At 35.8% G+C, this 26159-nt stretch overlaps 1 protein-coding gene across 1 annotated transcript in view; it reads right to left on the bottom strand.

Annotated features, from left to right (window-relative positions):
* Cpx (synaptic transmission protein complexin) overlaps positions 1 to 26159 on the bottom strand; it is a 128906-nt gene that overhangs the window by 75087 nt on the left and 27660 nt on the right. The window contains exon 2 of the mRNA XM_071771175.1: positions 21059 to 21158. Within this exon, the coding sequence (XP_071627276.1) occupies positions 21059 to 21113 (55 nt within the window). The 5' untranslated portion in view covers positions 21114 to 21158. The remainder of the gene's footprint in view (positions 1 to 21058; positions 21159 to 26159) is intronic.

Raw genomic sequence — 26159 nt, forward strand, 5'->3', positions numbered from 1 at the left:
ATATATATATATAGAGAGAGAAAGAGTAAACTTTGTTATAACATTTACGAACTTTCAATCCATAAGTCATATCCTTTGTGTTATTAAATTGATCAAAAAGTTTGTTTGCTTTTCTCTTTTATGGTCTTTTATTACATAATTTTATTAGTATTTTATTTCGTCATCCATTAGTGACCAAACGACAAAACAGCCGAAAGAAGCACGTGTACAACCTGGATAAAGACACCCGGTAATGTTTCAGACCGTATCTCCTTCCTGTTCGCGTTGCCCTTATTAAAGCACGGAATTTTCAAGCTAACGATTATCGCGCGCCGCCTTTCTAGGTGACTTTATGGCACGAAACCGTGTTTTATCGATGTAACATGTAATATGTAATGCCGACGCGTTGCGTAATTTTTCAGATTGCTCTACGCTTGACGCGATAGGGAATTCCAACCAGTTATAACTGTCCTTTATTTCGTTCCTCTGAAGACCCGCGCGAGCCGCTTTATTAATCTTCCTGACATTTTGCACTTTATCGTTACTCGTATCAAAGCTTCGGGACACGCGAAGGTCCTTGCATTTTTTTTCCTCATTGCCCTCGCGAGCATCCATTCGCTCGATTTTCCAACGTTTCGTTGTTCCTTTAACCTTTGGCGTTTAGTATTCGAGAAGGTAAAAGCTTTAAAAGAATCGACAATAAAACTCGCTGGTCGGAGGCTTTCTTCTAGATCGAAGATAGATCTTATGCAAAGTACATTGTGAATACTCGAATTTACGAGTAACCATTTCTGTCAATTATCGCGACAGGTCCTACACTAGTTATGCAGACTATCGGGATATTCACTGCTAATCTGAGATTAGCGTTAGCGATGCGTGTCAAAGATGTATTTCGTTATAGGTTGCACTGATTGACTGATTAAAATACCGAATTCTGTGCGGTGTACTTTGTGGTCTCCGCATATTAAGCACTTTGGCACGATATCGATAACTTTGACGATATAATTTAACAATTGTTTTCAACTTTGTAGCAAAGACTATATGCAAGAACTAAAATGCAATAGCTTTAAATTTCCAAATTATGACCATTGTACAATAAAAAATGATAAATGATGAAATAGTAACAATGCGCAATTACATTTTATCTCCTATCTGGTCTTGTGTACATATCCAACTATTAGACGAACCATAAAAAAATTCTCGTTCCCGAGAAAAGTCACCGTGGCATCCAATCGGATTTCTCGAAGTGTATAGTGCAAATACTTGCGTGCGTTTCCCGTTGATTGGTCAAATACACGTGAAAGGGACCGAGTTAACGGGTCCTTTCTTTCCTCTTTTTGTAAGAAGAAAGAAATGTCGACGTGACGCATTAGCTCCTCTGGAACTTTTGGTAGAAAATTACAGGCTTTATCGGCACCTGATTGGAAACGCTTTTGTGCGGTCAATTTCCATTAACTGGGCAAACTTGGTCGAGGCCCTAGAAAACTACATCGCTCGTCATTTAACTCTTTCAATTATCGTGCAGTACGTGCCACACATTATCGTGAAATGTAGTGAACTACGTAGTACGGTTTGAATTTTAGTACCACTAAGTGCCCGGTAAAGCGTATCCAACTATTTGCTGTGTATAATCGTGATGGTTGTTACACTTCTCAAAATGGTCAATTCGAAGAGTTCAGTTATCGAAAACTGAAAGCCATCTCAATTCTTCTGCTAGCAAATATCATCTATCAGGATTCAGGATAATTGTATCTAATAATCGCATGTAATTGTGACGCGATAAATAAGAGCGTACGTTCATATATCGAGGATAATCGCTGACTTCAATTAAATTTCGCGAGGAATACGTCGATCGTGTCCATTCGTCCCATACTGTGGATTAATTTTTGCATTCTCCTACTTTCGATTATCTGTATGGATTCGATTATCGGATTCTTTCGAATAGTTCCAGGTAATATGATTTTTTACTTTCTTCAGAGACACGAGATATAATAACAGATAAAATTAAAATATATTGGGATTATTGAAGCTTATAACAAATATAAATACGTATATTTTTCTCTTTTCTTATCCTGCTCAGGTAATTATTTTACTTTAATTTTCCCTTTTAGGAAAAAATTATTACTTTATCTTTTCCAGATAAGCGCAATATGTTAAATTTAATTATTAAGATAATTTGTCACTTATTATTTACGAAATTAATTGTAGATAATATTGGAACACATTTTGTATGGAACAGTAAAAATTGCAGCTTAATATAGCTATTTAACGTGAAAGTCTTTACAAATGTTTTAAGAATAGCGGCGAATCGACTCATTCCTTTCGTGATAGAAGGTGATCTCTATCCACAGCGACAATCGTTACTCACACCGACGACACTCGAAAACGGTACATACGTTCTCGTAACAAGCATGATCGTCTATTCGATTACATCTCGCGAGAATCGACGGGTGGCTTCGTGCTTGAGTGGTGAATCCCGTGAACACGGAATACTCGATATCCTACGTAATTGGAGCGGCGATACATAACGCGGGAGAGCGGGGCACACTCGCTGTCCTAATTCTCTCCGAAATATGGTCCGCAAGCACGCGCGCGTTGCAAATCAGATACCGAGAGATAATACGAACGTTATAATCGCCATTTTGAACAATTCCGACTCAAATACGGAAGTTCTCATTAATATCTTTTCATCCTAATCTCTAATTCAATCTAACATTTATCCCCAAAAGGAGTCTACTATTAACACATTAAAATCTTTTTTTTTTTTAATAAATATTGCTGACGTATTTTATATGGATTTATAGTTTTACTTCAAATATTTTTTTTGTTTGATTAAATATATATGTTTTTGCGAGACTGGTAATAATAACCGGTAACCGAAAAAAGTATATTTACATTTCTCATGAAAAAAAGATAGATCCATAACATAGAAAAAAATTTTTTTAATTCAAGCACCGTTTTTAAGAATATAACGTTAAATATTTATGCTTTTTCAAGATTGGATGCCTTCTAAGGACCTTATGTCATACGCCAAATCATTTTCCGATTGTACCACTGCGTTCGAAGAGACAACGCGACTTACATAAATTGTAACAAAACAATATAGAAAAAAATTAAAATTATATTATCTAAGAATCTAAGTAAGCGCTCATTTCCTTTTCTGTCCATTGGAAAAGTATATACCTTTAATATATATTTTTTACTCTTTTATGTGTCTTCATAGATACGCTGAAAATTCTTTCTATTTGTATGAAACATTGTCACCGACACGCGAATAGTCTTCGTTTTCATGCGCAGTCTTTTCCTTCCTGCTATCAGTATCGTTCCACATGATCGGACAAATACGCGCCACATTACATGAAATTTCCTCGATAAAAACGGAATGCTCAACGTTCTCTTTCAAAAATGCAAATTATCTTCGTGAATCTTCGTACTCGATAAATCTAGATTAGCAATTCATAAAACGGTTATTTTTCCGAATTCCACAATCTGTTATGGCTGCTTTTTTTTTTCCAACAAATTGAATATAAAGTTTTGTGATATAAGCCGATAGCCATGATAAGATATCTTCCGAATCACTTTATATCAAGAATATATGTGATTCAGGTCGAGCGAAATATCGCGGAAGACAACGGATAACCTTTCCCTGAGTGGAGTCTAGCTGCCGTTATCCGCTGTCTGTAAAGTTTCGTATTGCGAGAGAGAGCAAGAAACCTCCTCGCAAATTCGGGCAACCACGACGCGCAACCTGATACCAGCCGCCTCTAACTTTTCATTGCGGCGTGTCGACGATGCCGTTAAACTTCCACAATCCTGTATTCGACTTTTAATCCTCACCTCGACAGGAACACGTAACTCTTTGTCGTTGTATCTGTGTCGCTTGATAGAATTTCCCTATTTTCCCTATTAACGCAAGTTCTCGCATTACGACAAGATTACATTCGAAGCTTTTTCTATTTGTACATTCTTCTACAATTTTTTTATAAAGAGATAATATTTAAAAAATCAAATCACGATTTAAATTTCAGAAGTTTTCTTCGACAATGATGTATACCTATATGTAAAACATATATTGATGTTAAATGAAAATTTAAATGCACTGAATTAAAAGACTCAAGAGCAGAACAAAAAATATTTTACAAGAGCATTCTATTCTCTTCAGACTTTAATAAAATATACGTTTGTCAATCTAGGCATAAATCGATATCGAATCAGAAATAATTTAAATTCGAAACTACGATATTTTTCATTTTAGAATTAAATCAAAATTTTTTAAAAATATTTTTTTCTTATTTCCCGGAGCTGAATAGGAATTAAATTAGCAATTTCTTTTATTTGAAACTCTGAATCTATATAATGTATACATTTTATTTAGATTAGAGAATACTACATGTTCGGAACCCTTCTTTTTAACATTGTATATAATTTCGTGCTGAAAGACTCGGTTTATCTACAAATTGAATTAATAGGCAAAAGGTGCGATTCGTACATCTTCCTCGTCACGTAAGGCTTTCTTCTCCGGCGTTATTTGGGTCGCAAAGATCCTCGTTTAAGATAATATCGCCGCCGAAATTACACACGAAACGCGCCGAAATTGCGAGGGTCGTCGAGTGTGGTTTACTAAAGGTGAATAGGGATAGGCGAAGGTAGCTGGACTTTATCGCAATTTATGGGGGTGCTCAGTGCCTCCGATAAGTGTTATCATGCATAGCTCGTCTTTATTATGCTTTCTTTTAGTTAATTCCGGAAGGTGAACTCGCACAGGGCGAGCGTACGGCAAGCGAATAGCACAGAGTACAGCGCTTTTACGGTGCCATTTTACTACGGCTTATTGCATTACTTTCTTATTCCGCAAACCTGGTGTCTGCCGGAGATTATCTCCATTTTTTCCCGAAAATAACGGTTTCTTTCGTTATGCATTTTGTAAAATAAAGCTTTTCTTTAACAAATAAGTTAATATATATGTATATGTGTATACTTAATATTGCTCATTGAAATATTCCAATGTGTTCTATCCATCTTTTAACATAGAATATCTCTGTAATAAAAGAATTAAATATTTAGAATATATATTTTAAAAATTTAGTCTTTGAAATTATGAACCACGAATATTAAATCCTCTTGAGAAGAAAATTTTTACAATTTCTGTCACAATATACATTGTTCTTTTTCGTATGACACTCAAAACATGGCGACAGGAAAAAGCGCTTACGCCGGTTATTCTATTACAGCTATTGAGGTCGAGGGCTTTAAAAAAGATACTATTTTTAGATAGTATATATACAGGATATTCACAAATCCAACCATGAAAATCCAAGTAAAATAAAAAATTTCAAAATTGCACGAGCAATAGTATTAATATAAAATTGCAAATAAATTTGATAATCAAAATATATGGTTAAAAAATAAATTATTCTAGATGTCTATAGGCAGCTTAAAAATATACATCAACGTAAAATTCTGCTCTCTAAATCTGAATCAGTGACTATTCACTGATTCAGATTTAGAGAGTGTCTAATAAATAACGAAGAACTTCAATAAAACTTAATATATATATAGCATTTTAATTTAATAATTAAATAAGATATATAAAGAACGAGCAGTGATCGACAGATTGTTAAAATTAATAAAAATTTTCTGTCTCAAAAAAATTGCGAGAAATTCTCTACTGATTTTGTATCGATTAATCGATTTTCTTCTTACATTCGCGGTTTATGAAACACATGTGTAAATAAGCGGCAAATCTAGAGAAACTATTCGATATATTTTGTGTTTGAAGGTGCCTTACATTATTGCTATGATCCGGTCTCTCGGTGGTCTTTCTAACCCGACAAAGGGGTCTTCCACTTTGGCTGCTATCATAGTTCGGATATTCCTCGAGGATACTCGTGTTCTACCTGAAGAACCATTACGGAATTTCCGACGTAAGCCTCTCGACTACTTAGCGAGCGAACGATCTCAAGAGAACGTTCTTCTTCGTTTCCTTCGCAGAATTTCTTACTAGAAGTCCGCAATTATCTGCTTAGCCTAGCAGATAATGTCTACAACTGCATTACCCAATTCTATGATTGATTCGTATTCTAATTTCTAAGCACCTCCTGAATCTAAATATAGTATGATATATCGTGGATAAGTTACAAAAAAAACATTAAACCCTGAAAAATTGAGAAACTTAACAAAAAAAAATAGATTGGGTTCAGAAACAAATAGCTAAAAAATTTACATAATTTGACATATAATGTTCAAGAATAAAAAAACTGTACACAGAAATATCTTCCTTTATCAATTTTGTTACTGTAGAAATTTTGTGCACTATCCAAGAATCTCCCGACATTAGTTTCGTTATGGATATTCACGTTCTCGTTCACGACTGGAGACAGAACCAGGAGACAAACGGAAATATTCCGATAAACGAACTGTATCTTTTATTGCAAACGAAGAGAAGTAGCTGGCGGAGATTCGCGGCACGAAATTTCTGCGGATAACCGGCCCCGGAACTTCGAAGTCACGGCATAAGATCGATTTGCCAGTTGTCTCAGCGATATTTTAGCCTGCGAATGCACATCATTAAAATCGTCCGAATGAGGTCGTGAGAAACAGATAACTTTTAACGAGCCCTTTCTAAGAACAGTTTTCAAAGTGATATATTCGCGATAGTTATTACTCTTAAAGAAAATCCCATTTCTAGACAGAAATCTTGACTATACTTTACACATTTAGTATGTAATAAGTAAGCAATTCTTTAAGATATTATGCAACTTTCAGTTTTACAGTTGTATTGTTTACGATTATGTTGCGTATAAATTGTATGGGAATAATCTACGTTACATAGCACTCTCGCGCGCGATTCGAACATGCGCGACGATATCTTAACTCCAATCAAGCGAAAGAAGAGATCGCAATCTGGTCGTGATCGTAAATTAATCACACATTTCCGCTCTATTCGTTTCAGCTTTTCAGCACGAAGCGTGTAGAGAAAAATCTTTATAGCCTACTCGCAGCCGAGACGCAAGATTTATCGGTCGCGTCTACGTGTACCTGTATATGACAGCAACTCGATAAAACAGTCGTGTAATGAACAAGCTGAACGCAAATTTATACTCTATCCCATCGCAGGACTTCCATTTATAGACTATACAACCGACACAACCGTATTGCTCAACTAACTCTCAGATATTTTCGTCACGGGAAAGACGTCACGAAAATAAAAATAAAAAGAAATTCTCGGTAACTTAAGTTTAAATTAACTCTTCCGAGTGTTCTAATATTAACTTTCGAAAGTAAGTGAAATTAATTTATTTTTTAATTTCCATAAAAATTATATTCTCCTCATTACGTACTACTGTTGTCATAATTATCGATACTTTTTAAAATAAATTAAATTGCTCTTTAAACTTTATTTTAAAATATTATTTCTAAAAAATTTTAATGGATTCTCTGTATTTGACGCTAGATTTCTAGAATTAAAACTCGCTCCGCGCGGTATCGTAGCCTAATCATATGGAACATGATGGTCGAATGGAATTAATTAGAGAGAGCGATACGCCTCGGTCGGTCATTCCATCTGTATAATTTTATTCGACAATTGATACGTCCGATCCGAATAATTCAAGTCAAGCCGATCAATCATCCCGCTTCCCTCGACATTCCCGCGGGACTAACCCGCGTACCTACCCACCGGAAGGAACGACATTCAACGATCGATCATCGACGCGCACGAAATGTAAAATGCATTAGGCGATAACTTACTCATGGCCGCGATTCGTGCTTGCGGGCAAGCGATTGCGATTTCTGCATACTCGTGCAATAGTTAAAATAATCCCCAAGCTTTATATCGATAATACTTACCCGATAGTGCCGATTAATAATATTAATTGCGTGTAATCACACCTTTGCAAGTTAAAAAATTTAATTTTGTATACAGAGCACAGTAGGAAAACGTCAAATTCAACGAAATTTTTCTACAGGTTAATTTTAGTTATTCCATATGAAACAGATTAAGAACTGCTTTGTTATTGCGATTTTATGCGAGATACGAATTGTAATTATACAACTGGGTTCAATATATTTAAATTTCATCCGTAAGGAAGAAGAACGTCTTATCTCTATCGACCGTTGAAACTGGGAAAGTCGTCTTCCTCGTGGACACTTCCGAAAGTCCCGGAAGTGGTTATTTCCGACAAAGTTTGCCAGCACGAACGACAGCGGCGTGCAAGCTTGCCGCCAATCATTTGGGAAGAGAAAAGTTTACTGCTAAGGGGAGGGAGAGTTGTCTGAGTTTACACCAACCAATTACAATCGTCCTTCACATTCGATCACTGTGCAGACACTTATAGGAGTGTGGCGGAAATGAAGGTGAACCGATTGGGAGGGATGCTGAAACTATTCTGCAGTGGTTTTGAGGAATGCCCACAGATGCAATTAAAGAGAAGCTTTCAGCTTTAAATTTACAGGATTTTGTACCTATAAATTTAAAACTGAAAGCTTTTCTTTAATTGCAATGGCGTTTCTAACGCTCCGTCTTGGTAATTCGGGATATCTCCAATACCTTTTTAGGAAAGATTTATAGATGTACATTATTCTAAATGCCGATCCTAACAGCCTTTCAAGGTGCGTTTTATAATATCAAATTAAAGAAATTTTTGTGATATAAAGAATAAGAATTAATTTACATGAAGCAATTATAATCGCCTCGTGTTAATCACAACATAGAAGCAAGTCGAAATGGGAGGTAGACAAGTAGGTAGATAGAGGTAGGTTCGAAAGGTCGAAGGGTGGCGAATGGCGGGAAAGGAGAGGAGGGAAGGGCGATGAGGTGGCCAGCGGTGTGCGCACTATAATCTTTGCAACAAAAGCCACCAGCGCCCGACCACAATCCGAAATCAATAGCTCGCGCGGTCTGTTAACGCTATCCATTATACCGCTATACGCGCGCGCTATAAATATAGGTGCGTTAAACCGACTGTATTTCCGACTTCGTAGCCGTCCTCGCTCTCTGACTCGACATCAGAATACCGCATGGCATTTCCGGACAAACTGTCGCGCTCTATCTTCATGATTAGACCAAATTCCATCAAGATATTTTTAATCCAAAGTTTGAAACTCGCTGCCCTTTTCTTAAAAGACATTTCTGACAAAATAGAATAATTCTCTATGTGAAAAGGTAAAAAAAATGTAGAATAAGATCTTTTACATTTTCGAGAAACTCAAATAAGAGAGAATTTGAATATTGTTGATATCCTTTCTCTACTTTAAACTAAATGTAGCTTTCAACACAGATGTTACTTTAGCATCTAAATCTCTTAATTCTCGTAACAACTAACTTGTTAATGTTTTTAAAAGCTTATTTTCCAAAAAATGGATTTCTTAAAATCGGATCATTCTCTAATATTCATTCATTTATTTTAACATTGTCTTAATTATTTGCAAATGTGGATAAAAAATGTAGGAAGAAATTAATTCTTAAATACGAAGTAACAGTTCTGGTAATTAAAGGATTAATAAAGTTATTCTAATTTGAGCGCTTTTGCAACATTTACAATGACATTTATTTTTCGTTGCTATTTTCAGTACCTTCATGTTTAGTACATCGGAAAACGATCATTTTTCAGGCGATGACTGTACAGTTCTCGTTATTTCAAGATTCAATCAGAGTTCGGCAAATTGAAACTCGTTCGATTGAGCCACATTCTGACAATTTCCACAGACTGTCATTATTTCATCGAAGATTGCATTCCATGTTTATCTATTAGCAGTATAATTTCTATATACACTTCACTTCCGTATTTCTGTAATTTCTTCTCGTAACAACTATTATAAGCGGAAAATACATTCCCTCTTCTCCCCATTTCCTCGATCTCTCAATATTTATACCTCATTGCTGATTTCCACCCTCCCTAGTTGCGCTATTTCGAGTAAAAAAGTTAATCCAAGATTGAAATAAATGATGAGCAACGATATTATCTTCGTTATTATTACATTATTCCGTTGTATTATTTTTGTATCAATTACATTCCCTCCCCGTTTACGTAGGTAAATGATATTCTTAAAAACTCGTCCTCGGCCGTGGTCGATGAAGCCAACTAATATTTCACCGTCGAAGTGATGGTTTTGAAAGACAGGACTTGATTAACCGACCTGTCACGAGAGAAAGTCAAAGTTGTACGTTTTTCCCACCGCCGTCGTTACTACTTATGCTTCCGGAGGTGTCTACAAGATCTAATGGAAAAAAGAACTAATAAAACGACCACCCAACGATGACGAAGAATTAATTGAGCGAGAACGATCAATAACTGAGCATAATTTGACTAGTTGAGCAATAACTAGTAGTGATTAATCTAATTCTAGTTTACATGAGTCGAGACTTTATTCGATAACGAGTCATATATCAAAATGTCTTCGACACGCTTTGAATATATCAAAGTGTACCGAACAAGGACTACACAGCTAAATATAAACAGCGTGTAAAGCACCGAGTTTCTCGGTAATTACAAGTCTGATAACACGCCATACGCAATTGTTCGAAATCATAAAGTGCTCTCTCGCCAGTGACGAGAGCGACGATGGTGATCATATCTCATTAATTACGTCAAATTAGAATATTCCGTCCGAACAGTTTTACGTTCCTACCGGCCATTTGTAATTAATTCCCATCATTCCAAAAGCTATTAATGATAACGCATTCTTGCGTGCAATTTTCGTGATTAATTTTCATCCGTGATATATGCATATATATATATATATATATATATATATATATATATATATATGTTGCAAGCGATTATTATAAAGAAAATAACAAAGCAAGAAGTAAATCAAAAAGAGCAGATCAATTAAATTTTAAAAGTTCTATTATTTTTGCAAAGTTCTATTATTTATTTGTTATTATTTATAATGCTTATATGGTGCTCATTTATAAATAGGTGTTTATTAAAATATATATGTATATAAAATACTCGTATGTGTAAATCCGAGTGTAAATCTATATAATAATATGTAGCTAATGATAGAGAATGCTCGTGAACTTCAAGAGTTCTGTCTCATATAAGCGTGGCAATTATTTCAATTAGGAAGGACACGTAGCGTCAGCGTGATGCAGGACGCCAATTCTGCGAAAATATCTTCGTCGGGCGACTTCGTAATTAGTAGTGGCGCGCGATGCATGCTCACGAATAACGTAGAGTAATTCTGAGCGCGATGTGTCCTCCTGTGGTTGCCACTTGATTACGGCATTGTGTTTTTGTTACACAAAGATAAAGTTACACAAAGATTCATTCTAGTCGCTTTTTCTAATCATGTATGCTCTAGTCCGGAAGAAAAAAGGTTTAAGCGTAAAAATGGCGTCAAACACATCCATTATAAAGTAACAAAATCAAGTTAAAAAACTGTAAAAAAAAGTTTACGTTTTTCCCCACAATATTATCCATTTTTTACCACGTTTAATTATATGATTTTTTTATATCAGTCTGTAGTTTAAAAAGTAGTTCGCATCAGATTTCAAGAAAAAATTCTATTTATTATTTAATATGCGTGTTTAATACATATTTTATATATGTTTGTATTCTGATCCTTTTCAAATATTTTTCGTATTACACGGCACGTAAGATTATAAATAGAATTCTATCGTGAATTTTCACACGAATTATATAGATTGTCCAAAGTGAATCTTAAGGAATGAAATCTTCAACATTACCATGATTGTTTTCTGGCTCTTTTCTCAAAGACAAGTTATTTTATATCGTAATATAAAGTGCACTCGCGCGAACTTTATAGACGATATAATAGCGAGCAATTGTTACATGAAAAACGAGAAACAGGGAAGAAGAAAGTTTGCAAAATATAAACGAACTGTAAGACGGAAATGGAAAAGTTGCAGAAATTCGATGGAAGCTGAACCCTCGCGCAAAGTTGTTGCCGGCAATCCATAATACAGGATAATAGAGGCTATTGTTTCTCGCAGTAAGGGAACTTTTTTGAAATATTGAAACATTCAAAAGATGTTAGGAAACAGCCTGGGTGAGAAATAAAGGCGCGACCTCGCGATCCTTCGCATTATTAATGTAACGATGGCCAAAAGGTCAGGTAAGAAGTGCAGCTTCGATTTCGCGTGTTCGCAGAATCTAATGAAATAATAAAGGACATCGGAGCGAATAGAAAGTTTTTGTACAACGAACAGAATTTCATATCACCGGGCCATGTATCATCACTCTAATGTGAATCGTCACGTTTAATTCTTTATATATTGATCCAAGAGGAAAATGGATTGTTGCATATTGAATAAAAACGTGTAGGAACAGCGTGCAAGTAACCAAGGATTAAATATCGCGCGTAAAATGCTACTATAAATGAGCTATTCTTGCTCAGTTTTTGCGTAATGTAGTCCCAATTTATTCAAGTCTTATATACCGTAAACCAATATAGTCGTAGCAACTTATAGGGGATTAATTGTTAAAAAAGCAAAATAAACGATTATTACGGTATAATTTTTACGTCACGCGTTAATACCGACAATAAAAACGCTAGTCAGCGGCGCTAATGAGAGAAGTCGTCGAGAGAAGCCGTTAAAATCCCATCATGTATATGCGACATTCTTTTTCACTTTTTCTAACATTTATCTGTCACCAGTAAAAGTATAAAACCTATAACGTTCGACACGTGTCTTAATCCTTCAATCCACAGTCTCATCCGCGTTCTGAATAAATAACAAACGAATTCATCTATCTCTTCTTTTTATCTTCTTTTTGTGAACGGTAAGACACGTTACATATTCATCGTACGTATTAAGTAAATTATTTTGTATTATCGTATAATGTTTTAAACATATACATATCGATCATTATTTTATATATCGCGTTGTATAAGCCGTTGTCGACGAAGCTTGATAAACGGATGTCGCTCGACATGACAAACGCAAAAGATAAAAATTCTAGGTCGGATCTGCGGAAAGTAGTCGACAAAAGACCTCGTCCTATATCGAGGAGCCTCTCGTAAAAAAATTGAGGTACGTAAGCGTAGTCAGGGATTGTTCCTGGCCGAAGACGGATGTCTCTGGAAGGACCAGAAGCAATTTGCGAGATAGCGATTCAAGATAGGCATGGTTCTCAGCCGGTTCTTTTTCCTTTTTTTTTCGACTTTCTGCTCTTCTCGTCCACTTCCGCCGTTCGAGAAACGGCTTTTCTAATTCGTTCGACGAACGGTTGTGGCACGGCGCGGCGGCGACACGACGGTGAGATTCTATTCCATGCTGCAATTCAAACTTAATAAAGCGTCATGCACATCAGCTGACATTTTTCCGAGTGGCGGAAGACGTCGAAAGGGAGCAAAATGGCGGAATTGAATGCGTTGAATGCTCATTTAACAGCATCGCTGCTGCATTTCGAGTCACTGGGTAGGAGGGTAGGAGGGTAGGAGGGACACAGAGAGACCTATCGTCATCTACAACCACTATCGTCGTGGAATCCTTAATATAGCACGCGCACGGATAAGAAGAGGAGGGTGGAGAAAGGCTGAGAATGGCACGCGGGGGGGAGCTTCGTTTAGAGCTGAAAATTGCGCGCCAACGATGCCGAAGTGTGAGAAATGCCTCGTCGGGAATCGAGATAATGGCTCCGCGGCCGTGATGCCTTAATATCGCGACGCGCTGAAAATGATTAATTATTTTGAAATTGATCGAATATCGCAAATGGGGGATTCATTAATTTGTGAATTTATGTGGCGCGTTGAATCTCGAAATTACGCACCCTCACAAATTAAATTTTTGAATGAAGGAGATGTATAAATTATAAATCGTCAGTAAACCAAAGTATGTTAATTTCTGAGTAATGTGATAGGAATTTTCTTATTAAAAATATGTACTATTTAATACATATATATGTTAGACGCATGGTTTAAAGACAATAGATTCATTAATCACGCGATTAGGGTGGTACTCGAGCTGGAAATTCGGATCGTGCATGCAGGACCTCGCAGATTCACCTCGCTGACCCCATCGGGGTCAAAAGAAAATTCTGGTTGACTTGTCAAGTAAACCAGTGTGGTATGCGGCTGTGGCCTAAAGCAGTTTATGCATCGATTAAGTTCTTAGCCCTTTGAATGTCGTTCGCGTGTACAAAAACTCCTCACTGAGTCGCAAATTATTTTATTTGCGAAATATAAATCCTGTTTTTTAAGAGAAATTAAAAAAAAAGTAAATTACACTAATTGAGTGTAACAATTTAAAAAAATGTAATCCAAAGAATTGTATTTTAAAATATTAAAATTCTTATTAATAAATTTGTTAATTTAGAACCATAATTTATAGCACGTCTAAATAAGATATCTTGAATCAACTCCGTTCTATACGCTCACGTACAAACGAACATTTTCATGACATTTTTCTCATTTTTTACGAGCATGAGGTAATCAAACCAAACAATTGTGCGTCGACAGAAGAATATACGTCTCAAGTGTTATAAAACTTAATTTAAAAAATATTGTTCAGCAGCTAAATATTGATGCACCAGACATCTATTGGCGCACCCGACTATACGTGTCGCCTAAATTTCGTATTTTATTGCTCTCGCGCTTGCAATTATATCGTGCCATGCAAATGATCTGACCGAATTAGTGGCATCCAATTAATTAATACTACCTAGCCGCACCGGAACGATCGATCGATTCACCATCACTGTCACGCAGAGTGATCGCTGCTACTGCAATTAGCATAATCGCGGCGGCGGTCATGATGGTATCGTTCAATATTTTCGTTTACCGACGATCCGACAGCTGTCTCGCCATGTTTCCATTGTATTGGCTGTTTGAAGAATGATTAGCTGAAGTGGACACTAATACAGGCGGACAGTTTTTCATATTTATTCAGGATCAGATTAAATGAAATTTTAAGTGAAAAAGATATTTATCTTCATATTGTCTTCTTTTCTACTTTTTATGATTTTTTTTTTAACTATCGAGTCTTTTTCTGTACCTTCAAATTGTATTTATAGTTATTATCATTGACTAGCAAGTTATGTTAATTAACTAAAGTTCGTCCGAAATCTTGGCGTTTCATTATCCTGGTATTAGTTATTATCTACGATAGTCATACAGCAAACTCATGGGATCAACGACGTTCGATCGAGGAAAATCCTCCTACCTCCGTAAACTTCTCACCAGAGGCTCTCTCTCGACTTTGATATTCTCATCTTCGTTCGTACCCGTCGTAGTCGTCGATTTTGCCTTTCTTTTTGTCTTTGTTTCTTACTTTGAAAATGTACAGCTAGGTCTAGAAAGTCTCGTAAACCTTGTAGCTCGCGGTACAAAGAAAAATGACAAGAAACTAAGTTGTAACCAACATTTAACATATATTATTTGAGAAGTATCAAACAGAGAAATAATTCTTACGTAAACAAAAGCTTTAAGTACGATTTGCAAGTAGATCATAGAGAAAATTATTCTCGCTTATAGCCGAGAATAACAACTCTGGAAATTATACGTGATTCATCCGCTTAAACTTTCAAAGTTGAAACATCGTGGACAATATATATAGCTCGAATTAAATGAGAGGAAACGAAATTAGAGTTTGATGCGACATTTGCAAACACGGTTACATTTCGACGAAATCTAGTTGGCTTTAACTGCCAATACGTCAGCATTACGGCTCATTTTGCGAGTTACAATGGGATGGGATCTCCTCTTACATTCTTCATTCAGAATCGCCAGGCTAGCGCTGCCCTTTTTAGATTATTCAGACAAAAGGTCTTAGTATACGGGACGCTCCTGAATTCTACCGCTATAGGAGATCCTAAAATAAATTACCTCATTTCAAGCCCTGCCATGATACTACCGTGCCATAAGGATGGCTCGAAATCTCCCTACATATGTCTCACTCAGCATTGTCGGAAGTGATAATACATAACAATATTTTTTATAAATTACAATCGGTAAACGGTCTCGATGTACCAGGAGAGTTTCAAAAGACTGTACATAAAAGATTTTGATGGCTTATTTCTCATGTAACATCGAACGAAGTATCTTTCAGATTATTAGATGAAGTCAGCCTATTTTTATCGTTAACTAACTTCGAACCTAAAATGGTATTTTCTTGTAAAAGTGGAGGAAAGAATTTGCATTACCTTAAATTAAAAATAATAGAAATAATATATAAAATAATGCAGCGAGGCAGATGTAAGGGTGGGAGGGAAAGAAAGAAAAGAGAGAGGACGCATTATCGACGAATAGAAAGAGAAAAGGAGAAAAAGGTTGATTAAATTTCCAAGTCTGTGTAGCTTATCATATTCCTTACATTTCTTCCCTTGTTCGCGTTTTTGCTGCGCTTATGAAACTAACTCGACCCTTCTAATGAAATTATGTAAAAGGTGGACGAAAATACTTGTCGCATCGCGACAGTGACCAGCTACACTATACTGAACGAGATATCGTGTTGTAAAAAAGTATGATATATATATTATTACAAAATTATTTATTGGTACAATCCACGGTAATATTTTCGTGAAGAAATCAATCATCACGAAATCGATAGCACATTTGCTCTTCTTTTATTGTTTTAATTATTTGTCGTTCTATTTACATTACGATTACCGTATTTTTATTATATCATCATAGTTTTGCTAACGCCTCACTTTTTGCGTATGCATCTCTTGCTTTTTTGTGCTTTTTGTATTCAACTGTCTTGTTAAAAGCTAATTTTATACGAACACTATAAAGTTATTATTTCTTTTTTTTCTGAAACGTGTTTTCTCTCCGCCCCAACCCTCTACCCGAACCCTGTCTCATATTTTTGTCCAATATGAATTTTCCGCGTTGCGCAAAGTGTTACTCGCATATTATCTGGGCATTCTGATCAGCTTTCTAAATAACGGTTTTGTGCCCACGTGACCATTCACGCCGCGAGCCGTGGCCGATGGCCGTGGTAAGAGTGGTTGCAAACTGTTTCCAACTATCGACAGAAGTTTCCGCCTACCAGACGGGATTTAATTAAATATCGCTAAACGTAGCAGCCGTATGTAATGCAGAATCGCTATAAATCGACTCGCATAGAAATACACGTAACTCGGTCGCGAGAATGGCGGCGAAAATTTCAATACCCGCGTGGAAAAAGCAGTGCGTTTCAGATGGAACTTCCGCGTAATGTACGTCCGATAAAAAGTTTGTAATATGAGAAATTCCGTCTCATCATATTTTTAGCATTGGTAATCGATGTTTTTAATACTAAAGGATAATTCATTCAATGAAACTTAATGGAATATTACGAAAGTGTGACGCGACTCTTATTATAGAACAGATTTAAGAAAAAAAATATACCAATAACCAGATAACAAGAATTTCTCAATTAAGCAGCTGAAAATTATGGAATCTAGCGTCATTATTCGCGTTAAAATGTTCTATTTTTCCTCCTGCTCGCCGTAACGGAGCTATTTCTTGTAAAATCCCCTATGAGATTTTTAACGAGCCAAAACTGGAACGATCGATCGGCGGTACGACCAACCGCAAAAACGCAAGCACGAAATCTATATATCGAGCTTTTTTTGCTCGTTCCTCCGACAGATTGCACCGCCATACGTTCCTCGTTTTCGTTCCCCTATCACATGACAAATCGTTAGTCAAATATTACGAAACGAGACTTCAATTAAAGTAGATGCACTGCCGGATTGCGGAACAGTGATTATTCGTTAATAATTTCGTAGAATAAAATTTTTTCGTTATCAATATCAAACGATACTGCAGCAAAAAATGTAAAATTTGTGCCTGGTATATAAAACAGATATGTAGCAGCAATATTTTTTTCATTTAATGAAATTTAATCAAATTAACTAACAAATCTTTAAACGTTTATTCATTTAATCGACGGCGGCGCATTTGCTCCCGCATTTTATCAATAATATTCTACATTTAGCGAATAATTTGCAAATACAGGAACGTCAAATATTTAATTACTAAATTGGCTTGTATTATATTGACACGTTACTTAAAATTCTGATGTTATTGTGGAAAATATTGCGATACAAATTATTTTAGGTCAGTTCCACTATTTTCCGCAATTTTCCAATTTCCAACATTAAATATCCCGAGAAATAAACCTTGAATGCCAATTTAAATAAAGTTCCTTTTAAATAAAGTTCACTTGAAATTTATTGAAAACGCTTTTAAGTTATGTATATGAAAAAATCGCCTAGAGAACGATGTTCGTTTTAAAAGCCAGGCACATTTATTTCGAACGAATGATTAAAATTTGAAAATTCTGCAGTGCGTAATTTCACGAATGGCTCTTACAATTAGTGAAATCGTTCGATACAATCGATGCTGTCCCAACTCGCAGGAGTAATTGTATCGCAACAAGTATATCGCGCGTGAGGAAATCGTTAACGACGAGCGAAAGTTCCGCAATTAAGGTATCTTGCCTCGTGCGAGTGTGTGACATCATTACACTAATTATCTCAGGCAACTGCGTAATTGTATTTGGGGCATAAATTACGATCTCTGTATGCTGTGCACGGTCGAAATTGTCCGGAAAATTTGTGCCGAACTGCGACGTTGCAACGCGACGCCTTGTATACGTGTTCCTCGAGGTCTTCTCGATCTCCATTTTCAACGACAATCCGCATTATTTTCGAAAACAAATTTCTGTCGAGGGATGAGGGATATAGCCGCGCTATTATAATGATTCGTCCAAATGTCTATGTTGTCCCCTCGAATAAATCACGAAGCGCATAATTAATAGGGGCGATTGTCTGTCACATCGCGATATCATCGGATAGTCCAGGTTATCGATTGAATGGTAATGTCCATAATAAACACCGTCATTAATTCAGTATAAGTATAGTACTTGCTAAAGGCCGGTAATACACGTCGTTATCGGATCACGTACTTAACGTTGAGAGCTGAAAAATTGCGGCAAGTTAATCGAATCAATAAATCTTTAAAGCAAAAACAATTATATGAAAAGCAATTTAATTGTATCCTACGCTCTTATCGATAAATCTCATCCATCTATCTATCTCTCTTTCGTTTCGGCATTTCATCGACTCAACGTAGTTAGGTTTCGGTACCATAGGTCGCGGTCGATCGATTAGCGGGATTTCAATTAACCTACGTGGACAACGAAAAAGCTACCGGAGCTTCGGAGTAAAGGACAGGGGAGGGGAAGAGAAGAGAGGTGTGACTCACGCGACCCAAACTTCTAAATGCGGCTCGATTTGCAAAACCGTCGTGAGCTTTCATTGAACTCGGCTGCAGCAATTGAGGTCTGGGTTGCCGATTCTTCTTTTCCACATACTGTCCGTCCTGATTTCCCTTTCCCCTTTTAATCACTGTCACGTTCGTCCGCGATTCATCTTTATTCTTGTATTTTGTTTAGCTCAATATATGTATATAGCCTCCATATAGATCTATATAAATATACATATATATATATATATATATATATATTTATGTATAAAATATGTGCATACATATATTTTATACTTGCTTTATACTATTTTGAAAGAATGAGAGAAAGTTTTCCCGAGGCATGTATATATAGAATACAAGGGGGAAGGAAGTTTACCGCTCTACGTCATGTCCATCTATTCTATTATATAAAACTCTATTCTCCCCTGCATTTCTCAAATGGACGAAGAATTCAAAGTAGATGTCGAGTTCGCGATTTGTGAGGAAGGTCCCCATTTCCCCCGCTTTCCCCATTATGGATTCCCCGCGACACGCTTCCCCGCTTCGTCGCACACGAAAGCTGAAACTTTCGCTTAATGACAGAAGTTTTATTGCCGGCCATCGTTCAATCCACCGACATCCTAGAAGCGAACGAACGAACGAACGAACGCGGCGATGCGATTCGTCTCGCGAGTACCTACGTCTTCTATCATTTCCACCCAACTTCCAACCGCGATTGCGGTCGGAATCTGAAAATGCCAATTTTCATATTAACGAAAACTAATCGCCCCAATCAACGATTAATAACATTTCGCGAAGATTCGGATTCCGTTATGGCCGTTGTTACAGATATATGTGCACATTGTTACAGGAAGCGAAAGAGAGAGAGAAACAATATTCGTATCGAATATCTCTGTATCATATTCTATGTTGCGGTTAAAATTTTGCATTCTTTATCATGCTCTTTGCATACTTTACTTATAAAAGAGGCACTCTATATATTTTGGAAAACTCTGTATTGAATGATGTATTCGTTGGAAATGCTTTAAGCTTTAAACGTTATGCAACAAGGAAATTACCCGTATAGAGAATTTCCGAAACATAATAGCTCTAACACAACGGTAAACACGAACGGGGCTCCGTATCCAACCGTGGGCGAAGTCTATGCGCGTATGCGAAGATAGCGCAATTTTACTGCAGATGCTCGCGGCCGTAATAGCTGCGAGGACTGCTACGGTAGTTGCACGCTGATCCATCCGGTTTTACGATAATTGCATAAACGAAACGTGCTGATACACAACGTGCCAAGCATAACGCTGTTCAACACGTTGTATTTTTATTCTTAAAGATTTCGGACTACTTTGGTCACCTCATGCATATATATATATATGTTTCAAGGGGATGATTTCATCCAGAGCAGATGGAGAGAATAAACATACAATTTCTAAAATAATTTTAATATTTGAATTCTCATCTTTTTCTTCGAGGAAGGTAAATCGAATCACGCTTCATGTCAAAATAATCGAGTGGCGTAATATTCCGCTCTGAGTCTATGCAAGATGGCGGCAAACAAATTTGCAGCGAGTCACGTCTTGCTGAAACTGGCGTGGATAGAAAGGAATTCCGAGGAGTCTTTAAAACGTTTCCTTTTACAGTTACGATTGAATTTTATCGCGGAAGCGGCGTTCGTGATCGCGAAAAAACGTTTAGCTTGAAATATTCGCGTTTTCGGATTTTTACAGACGCATTGAATATTACGGTTTATTTTCCTCGTTTATACAATATCTGAATTGGATGTGTTTATACGTATGTATAAGATATGCAGATGTCACGAGATAATTCGAATCAGATGAAAAATAAATTAGCCAATAGACTTTTATCGTAAAAAACATAATTTGCGATACGTTTGAAAAGAAAACTCTTTAAAATCACTTACCTTTAACCGCATTGAGCTTATTCCCGACCATCTGCTTCGCCACAAACGCAGCCATTTTGTTACTTTCTGATTATCACACCGCTATCAAAGTCACAGAAACCTGTAAACGAAGATTGAAGCTAGTTATTTTATGCCTTTTATCTTTTCAGTAAAATATTTATATATTTTCTTGCGTTAATTGTTTATGTTAATTAACTATTAATTTTTTATTATACTCCTACTCTCGTGTAGTCCTTGTACAATTTATTTATCACGAAAGCGATCTTTCTAGGGTGATAAAATTCCTTGTTTCATAGATACGTTATACAATAGTTTCTGGTTGTAATTTTCTTTTATAATCGCATGCAAAATAGTTTGTCATAAAATTTTATGTAAAAACCCGTTATTTTAATTATCACTTATTATTAAATTTTTCTTAGAAAGAACTACATATATATTCTTTCTTTTTAATTAGGTTATTTTTAATCTTTTGCTCATGACTGTATTTTATCTTACTTGAATTTAGTTCTTCCATTTACTTTTATGAGTATAATATTTATTTTAATAAATTGTTTCTGTAATTTATCAGTAGTATAGCAGCCAAGAGTTTGTTTTTGTGAATAATTTAGCTTGCTGAATATTCAAATAAATATTCCTACTTTTAATTATCCGTTTTATTTTTTGCTATATATAAATCTGCATTTTTTAATTTATTAATTATCTTGTCTTTAATTTTTAATTATTTAATAATTACTTAATTTATGTTCTGATAGACCTTTGCATTTTTCAAACCTAAAATCTGCCGTAATTTACCCTTTAAATCATCGAAGTACGTGGTTATGATTATGAAAAATGTAACAACTTTCTTCTATATAATACGTGTATATATTTTCTTTTCTAACTTCGTGCTTCAGCGTTGAAATGAAATATGCTTCCCAAGAGATGATGTGGCCCTTGATGCCCGCTGACGAAAGTATTTTAATCTTATGTCATACACACACGTCGCGCACGGTATCGGAAGTAGCCTTTCCTGTTCCGTTACGTTGACATTTCATGTATGAAATTTGACAGTATAAAATAAACGTACATAAAATAAACGTTACGTCACAAAATTGAGCCTGCTGAAAGTGCAGATTCCTGCGTCGCTTAAATTTTTTTGAAACTTATAAAGATGCTTATATCAAACAGAAAACAGGAATCTTAAACTCAATACGCGTATCACCACATTTCTTTGTAACTTTATAACATAATTACATAACATACAATATAGCCAGTGGAGATGGTTCGGCTGAACAATGAAAGAAGGGATCAATAGAGAAATATAAGGGGATAGACAAGAGAGGAAGGGGAAGGAAGAAAACCGGAGCCTGGAGAAGATGACGCCAGTGAAACGGCGTCGAGACGTCTCGGCGCCTGTTTCCCAACCGCCGACCTCCGTGATTTTCCAACAACACGCGACAATTTATGCCCCAGCAATGAGTGACAGAGGGGTTGCTATCCACGTGCACGCACCTTTTTTTCTTATTAATGACATAACGACATAACACACTCCTACTTCCTGCTATAAGAAATTTTCTCAATCGGCAATTTATTTCATGTAAGTATTAATAATATATTTTTTTAATATTTCCTTTTTTTCTTATTCTTGCAAATATATAAAAAATCTTATGTTATAAATAAAGTTTATTGACTGAAAGTATGCTAATTATTAATGTAAATTTTATTGTGACTTCATTAATCATTAAGGTAGGCACAAGCATTGCAGATGTATAAACACTTGAATAAAAATATATAAAATTGGTCATAATAAATATTTATCTTTGCAAACGTATAGAAGTAACAAATCAGAAAGCGCAAGATAGATGCAAAATTTTCATCATATATAGCTTTGCAATGTAATTTCGTGCTGCGCGTCGTTAAGGGTCAAAGTGGGAGCTTGCTGAAGTACCTCTTAGAGAGAGGAACACAGAGGAAAGGGTTACATGTATATCTCTCATCTCAGAGAACGAGGCGCATGCCTCGTTAGGACAGCGACAACCTGGACAGAACTCGATCCCTTACTCTAATCTATTTAATGAAAGTGGCCGGTAGAATCTTCGATTCGGTCGACGTTTCAACTTCATCTTGAAACGCACCAATAATTAGAAATAATTAATGGGTCTGTAAAATTACAATTATATAGTCTATATTTCTATAAAATATACCTATACTTATTATTATCTTTATTACAGATATTCAAGTTTTAATCTATAATCACTAATTTCTCGAAACTGTAACGCGAGAGATCAATTTGAAGACTACGGAATTGTATTTAATATTAACAAAACTATTGGAAATAATTACTTTTGAGGGGGGGGGTTCAAAAACATAATTTGTATTAAACTCATCTTAATTATTCTGCCGTAAAAATTCGACATATAAAAATTATAGAAAAATGGTTATCACATTAAATTTCTCATAATTTGGATATTTCAAATACTATACTTTTTTTTTGTTGATATCATTATCTCTCCCATCTCCTCGATTATATAAAAGATAGCTACTAGGAATGCGATTTGTACATGATTGCGGTATCGATAAAATATGCAGACGGCTCAAAGAATTTCATGGTTTAGTGGCTACCAGGAAATGGAGAGTATAATAGGCAACAGGCGCAGTTCTCGTGGATGATGTGGAAAGAGTTGATTGATAGCTAATAAAAACCGACTGGCCCGTGAATATCATGGCACGTGCACCCACGAGGATTTTGTAAGTATCGCTGAAAACCGCTAGAATAATTCAACGACGACGCTTTAAATTAACATGAGATCACATGCGATAGAGATATACATATATCTGTTCAGATTGGAGCTAAGTTTATTCATCCATTTAAAACATTATCACGTTTTCCTAGATCAACTGAATTCAACAGCCAATTCTCAATACTCAGGATTTTAATTTTACGATATTCAATATAGTGTTACATCCCGCGGAAAATCTTAGGCAAGTTGTGTGATATTACTTGCAATCTAGAAAGAACTTAACTCTGATACTCAATTCATCAAGTTGACATTAGGAACTGATACGACACGCACAAATACTCAAGTACGATGCTCGATCAAATTACGCCGCATCATCCCGCTAAGTAAGAAGTCATGTAAAGGGATCAACTGTCAGCGCAATCAATCGATCCATCACTGGGATCTAGATTGAGCTGTTGTTAACAGCAAGAAAACTCCGAGATATTTTATTCTCCACTGTATTTCTGAGTAATCAGGGAGTACGCGGTGTTTGTAGACACAACAGTACACAATGCGTGCGAAAACAATTGCTACTCCACTATATATTAATCTTACTTACTCGCGCACAAGGTGCATTTTACATCTCACGTACTTCGTTTTACACCCTACGTGCTTCTTCTTCATTGTGTTTGCGAAATATGTGTTTTTCATACGAGCGAAACGCCCGCGCCGCGACGCCGACGTTTAACTTGAAAAGTTCAACCATCCCAAGTCTAGACTGCTTCGACTTTTTATTAATGAATCAACTTCGTATTAAGCTAAATATAGCAAAAGTAACTAATACTGTAAATTAGACATGCACGATAAATCTAAAGAAATGCTTAATTCTTAAGAAATAAGAAATCTTAAGGCCATTGCACGTAACAAAGTTTTAGTCGTAATCGTAAGGCTATAAGAAAATAGACCAATCACACTCGATTATTCTTCGAATGCGAGGAGAATAATCGACTGTGATTGGTTTATTTTCTTACGGCCTTACGATTATGGCTAAATCTTTGTTACGTGCAATGGCCTTTATGCTTAATTAAATATATATGATTTTCTTAAGTACACGTAACACTACACCGCCACACCACAAAATAATATATTAAAATATTTAAACATCCAAAACAAAATGTTCAGTATCGCGGTATGCAACAATCTTATTAAGATACATAGTTATATATTTAATTACGATATACATTATCGTGTTTTCATTAAAAGTTGAGATTTGCCGTTGAAAATTTTTTCAATTTTTTCACTTGCTAATTTTTCGACTTTAATACTTTTTTGCTATTCTCATTTTTATTGTAATTTTCTGACCAAATAATTTTGTTCTATTGATGATTACAAGATCCTTTTATATTTCTAATTTCATATACCAACATATAGGCAATCCATAATATTTTCCTATTTTGTATAGAGAAGCCTCTTATATTAAAAATTATTTAACGATCAAATTAATATAACTAATAAACACACAACAATCAAGCATTTCTTTAGAAGATCAAACAAGTTAAATCTACTATAACATTCCGTTAGACATTGCGTCGTATCCATATCCTTAATTGAAAACGGACGAGAGCATTTAAAAAAGTAGAAAAAAGTTTTTCAAAACAAAAAATTTTATCCAGTTCACTTATTGAATTTTAAAATAACTGGAATATTTTATACTCGTGCGAATAAGAGCAATTCCACAATAAAACGACATTGCAACAGCAAATGTCGTATCTGCGAAATACACGCGACTCAACATTAGCCCAAACTGCCAGCGAAAACAGAATGGAAAAGGACACAGTTGCATCGTTGGATTTCTCGGTACATGGCGCACAGTGCCCGAGAGCGCATTTCTTATTAACGCTGTTCATCCAGTCACCGGGATGCCGGAATTTCCAGCCTGGCACATCCCATGCATTTTACGCGTGCGGTCGACTGCAACGAAAAACTTGCTTACGTCACTCGCTGTCGAATTCAGCTCACCCCGTCACGATTTTTCTCTCCTCCTCTCAAACATTCTTTCACTTCTCGCAAACGCGTATCCGTCCTTTTCTCTTTCCCTTCCACGAGAAAAATTGAATTTTTCTCAAATTGAAATTCAGTTGAATAACGCAAAGAATGAAATAGAAGTATTGTAATAATCTACGCGGCACCTTTTATGCAAACACAACAAAAGGTTAAATCCATATTTCATCTAGATGGTTAACAAAATCCTGCGAATCGCATATAATCGCGCTTTCAATCGTGTATACATACATACGTTTGACATGTCAATGCAATGATTAATAAAAAAATGAACGTGGTTAGCAAAGTTGAATGACGGAAAGCAAACTTCACGTATTAACTCCACTCGCAGTTTCCAAAGT

Source organism: Temnothorax longispinosus, chromosome 2 (genome assembly GCF_030848805.1).
Source record: "Temnothorax longispinosus isolate EJ_2023e chromosome 2, Tlon_JGU_v1, whole genome shotgun sequence".
NCBI lineage: Eukaryota > Metazoa > Arthropoda > Insecta > Hymenoptera > Formicidae > Temnothorax > Temnothorax longispinosus.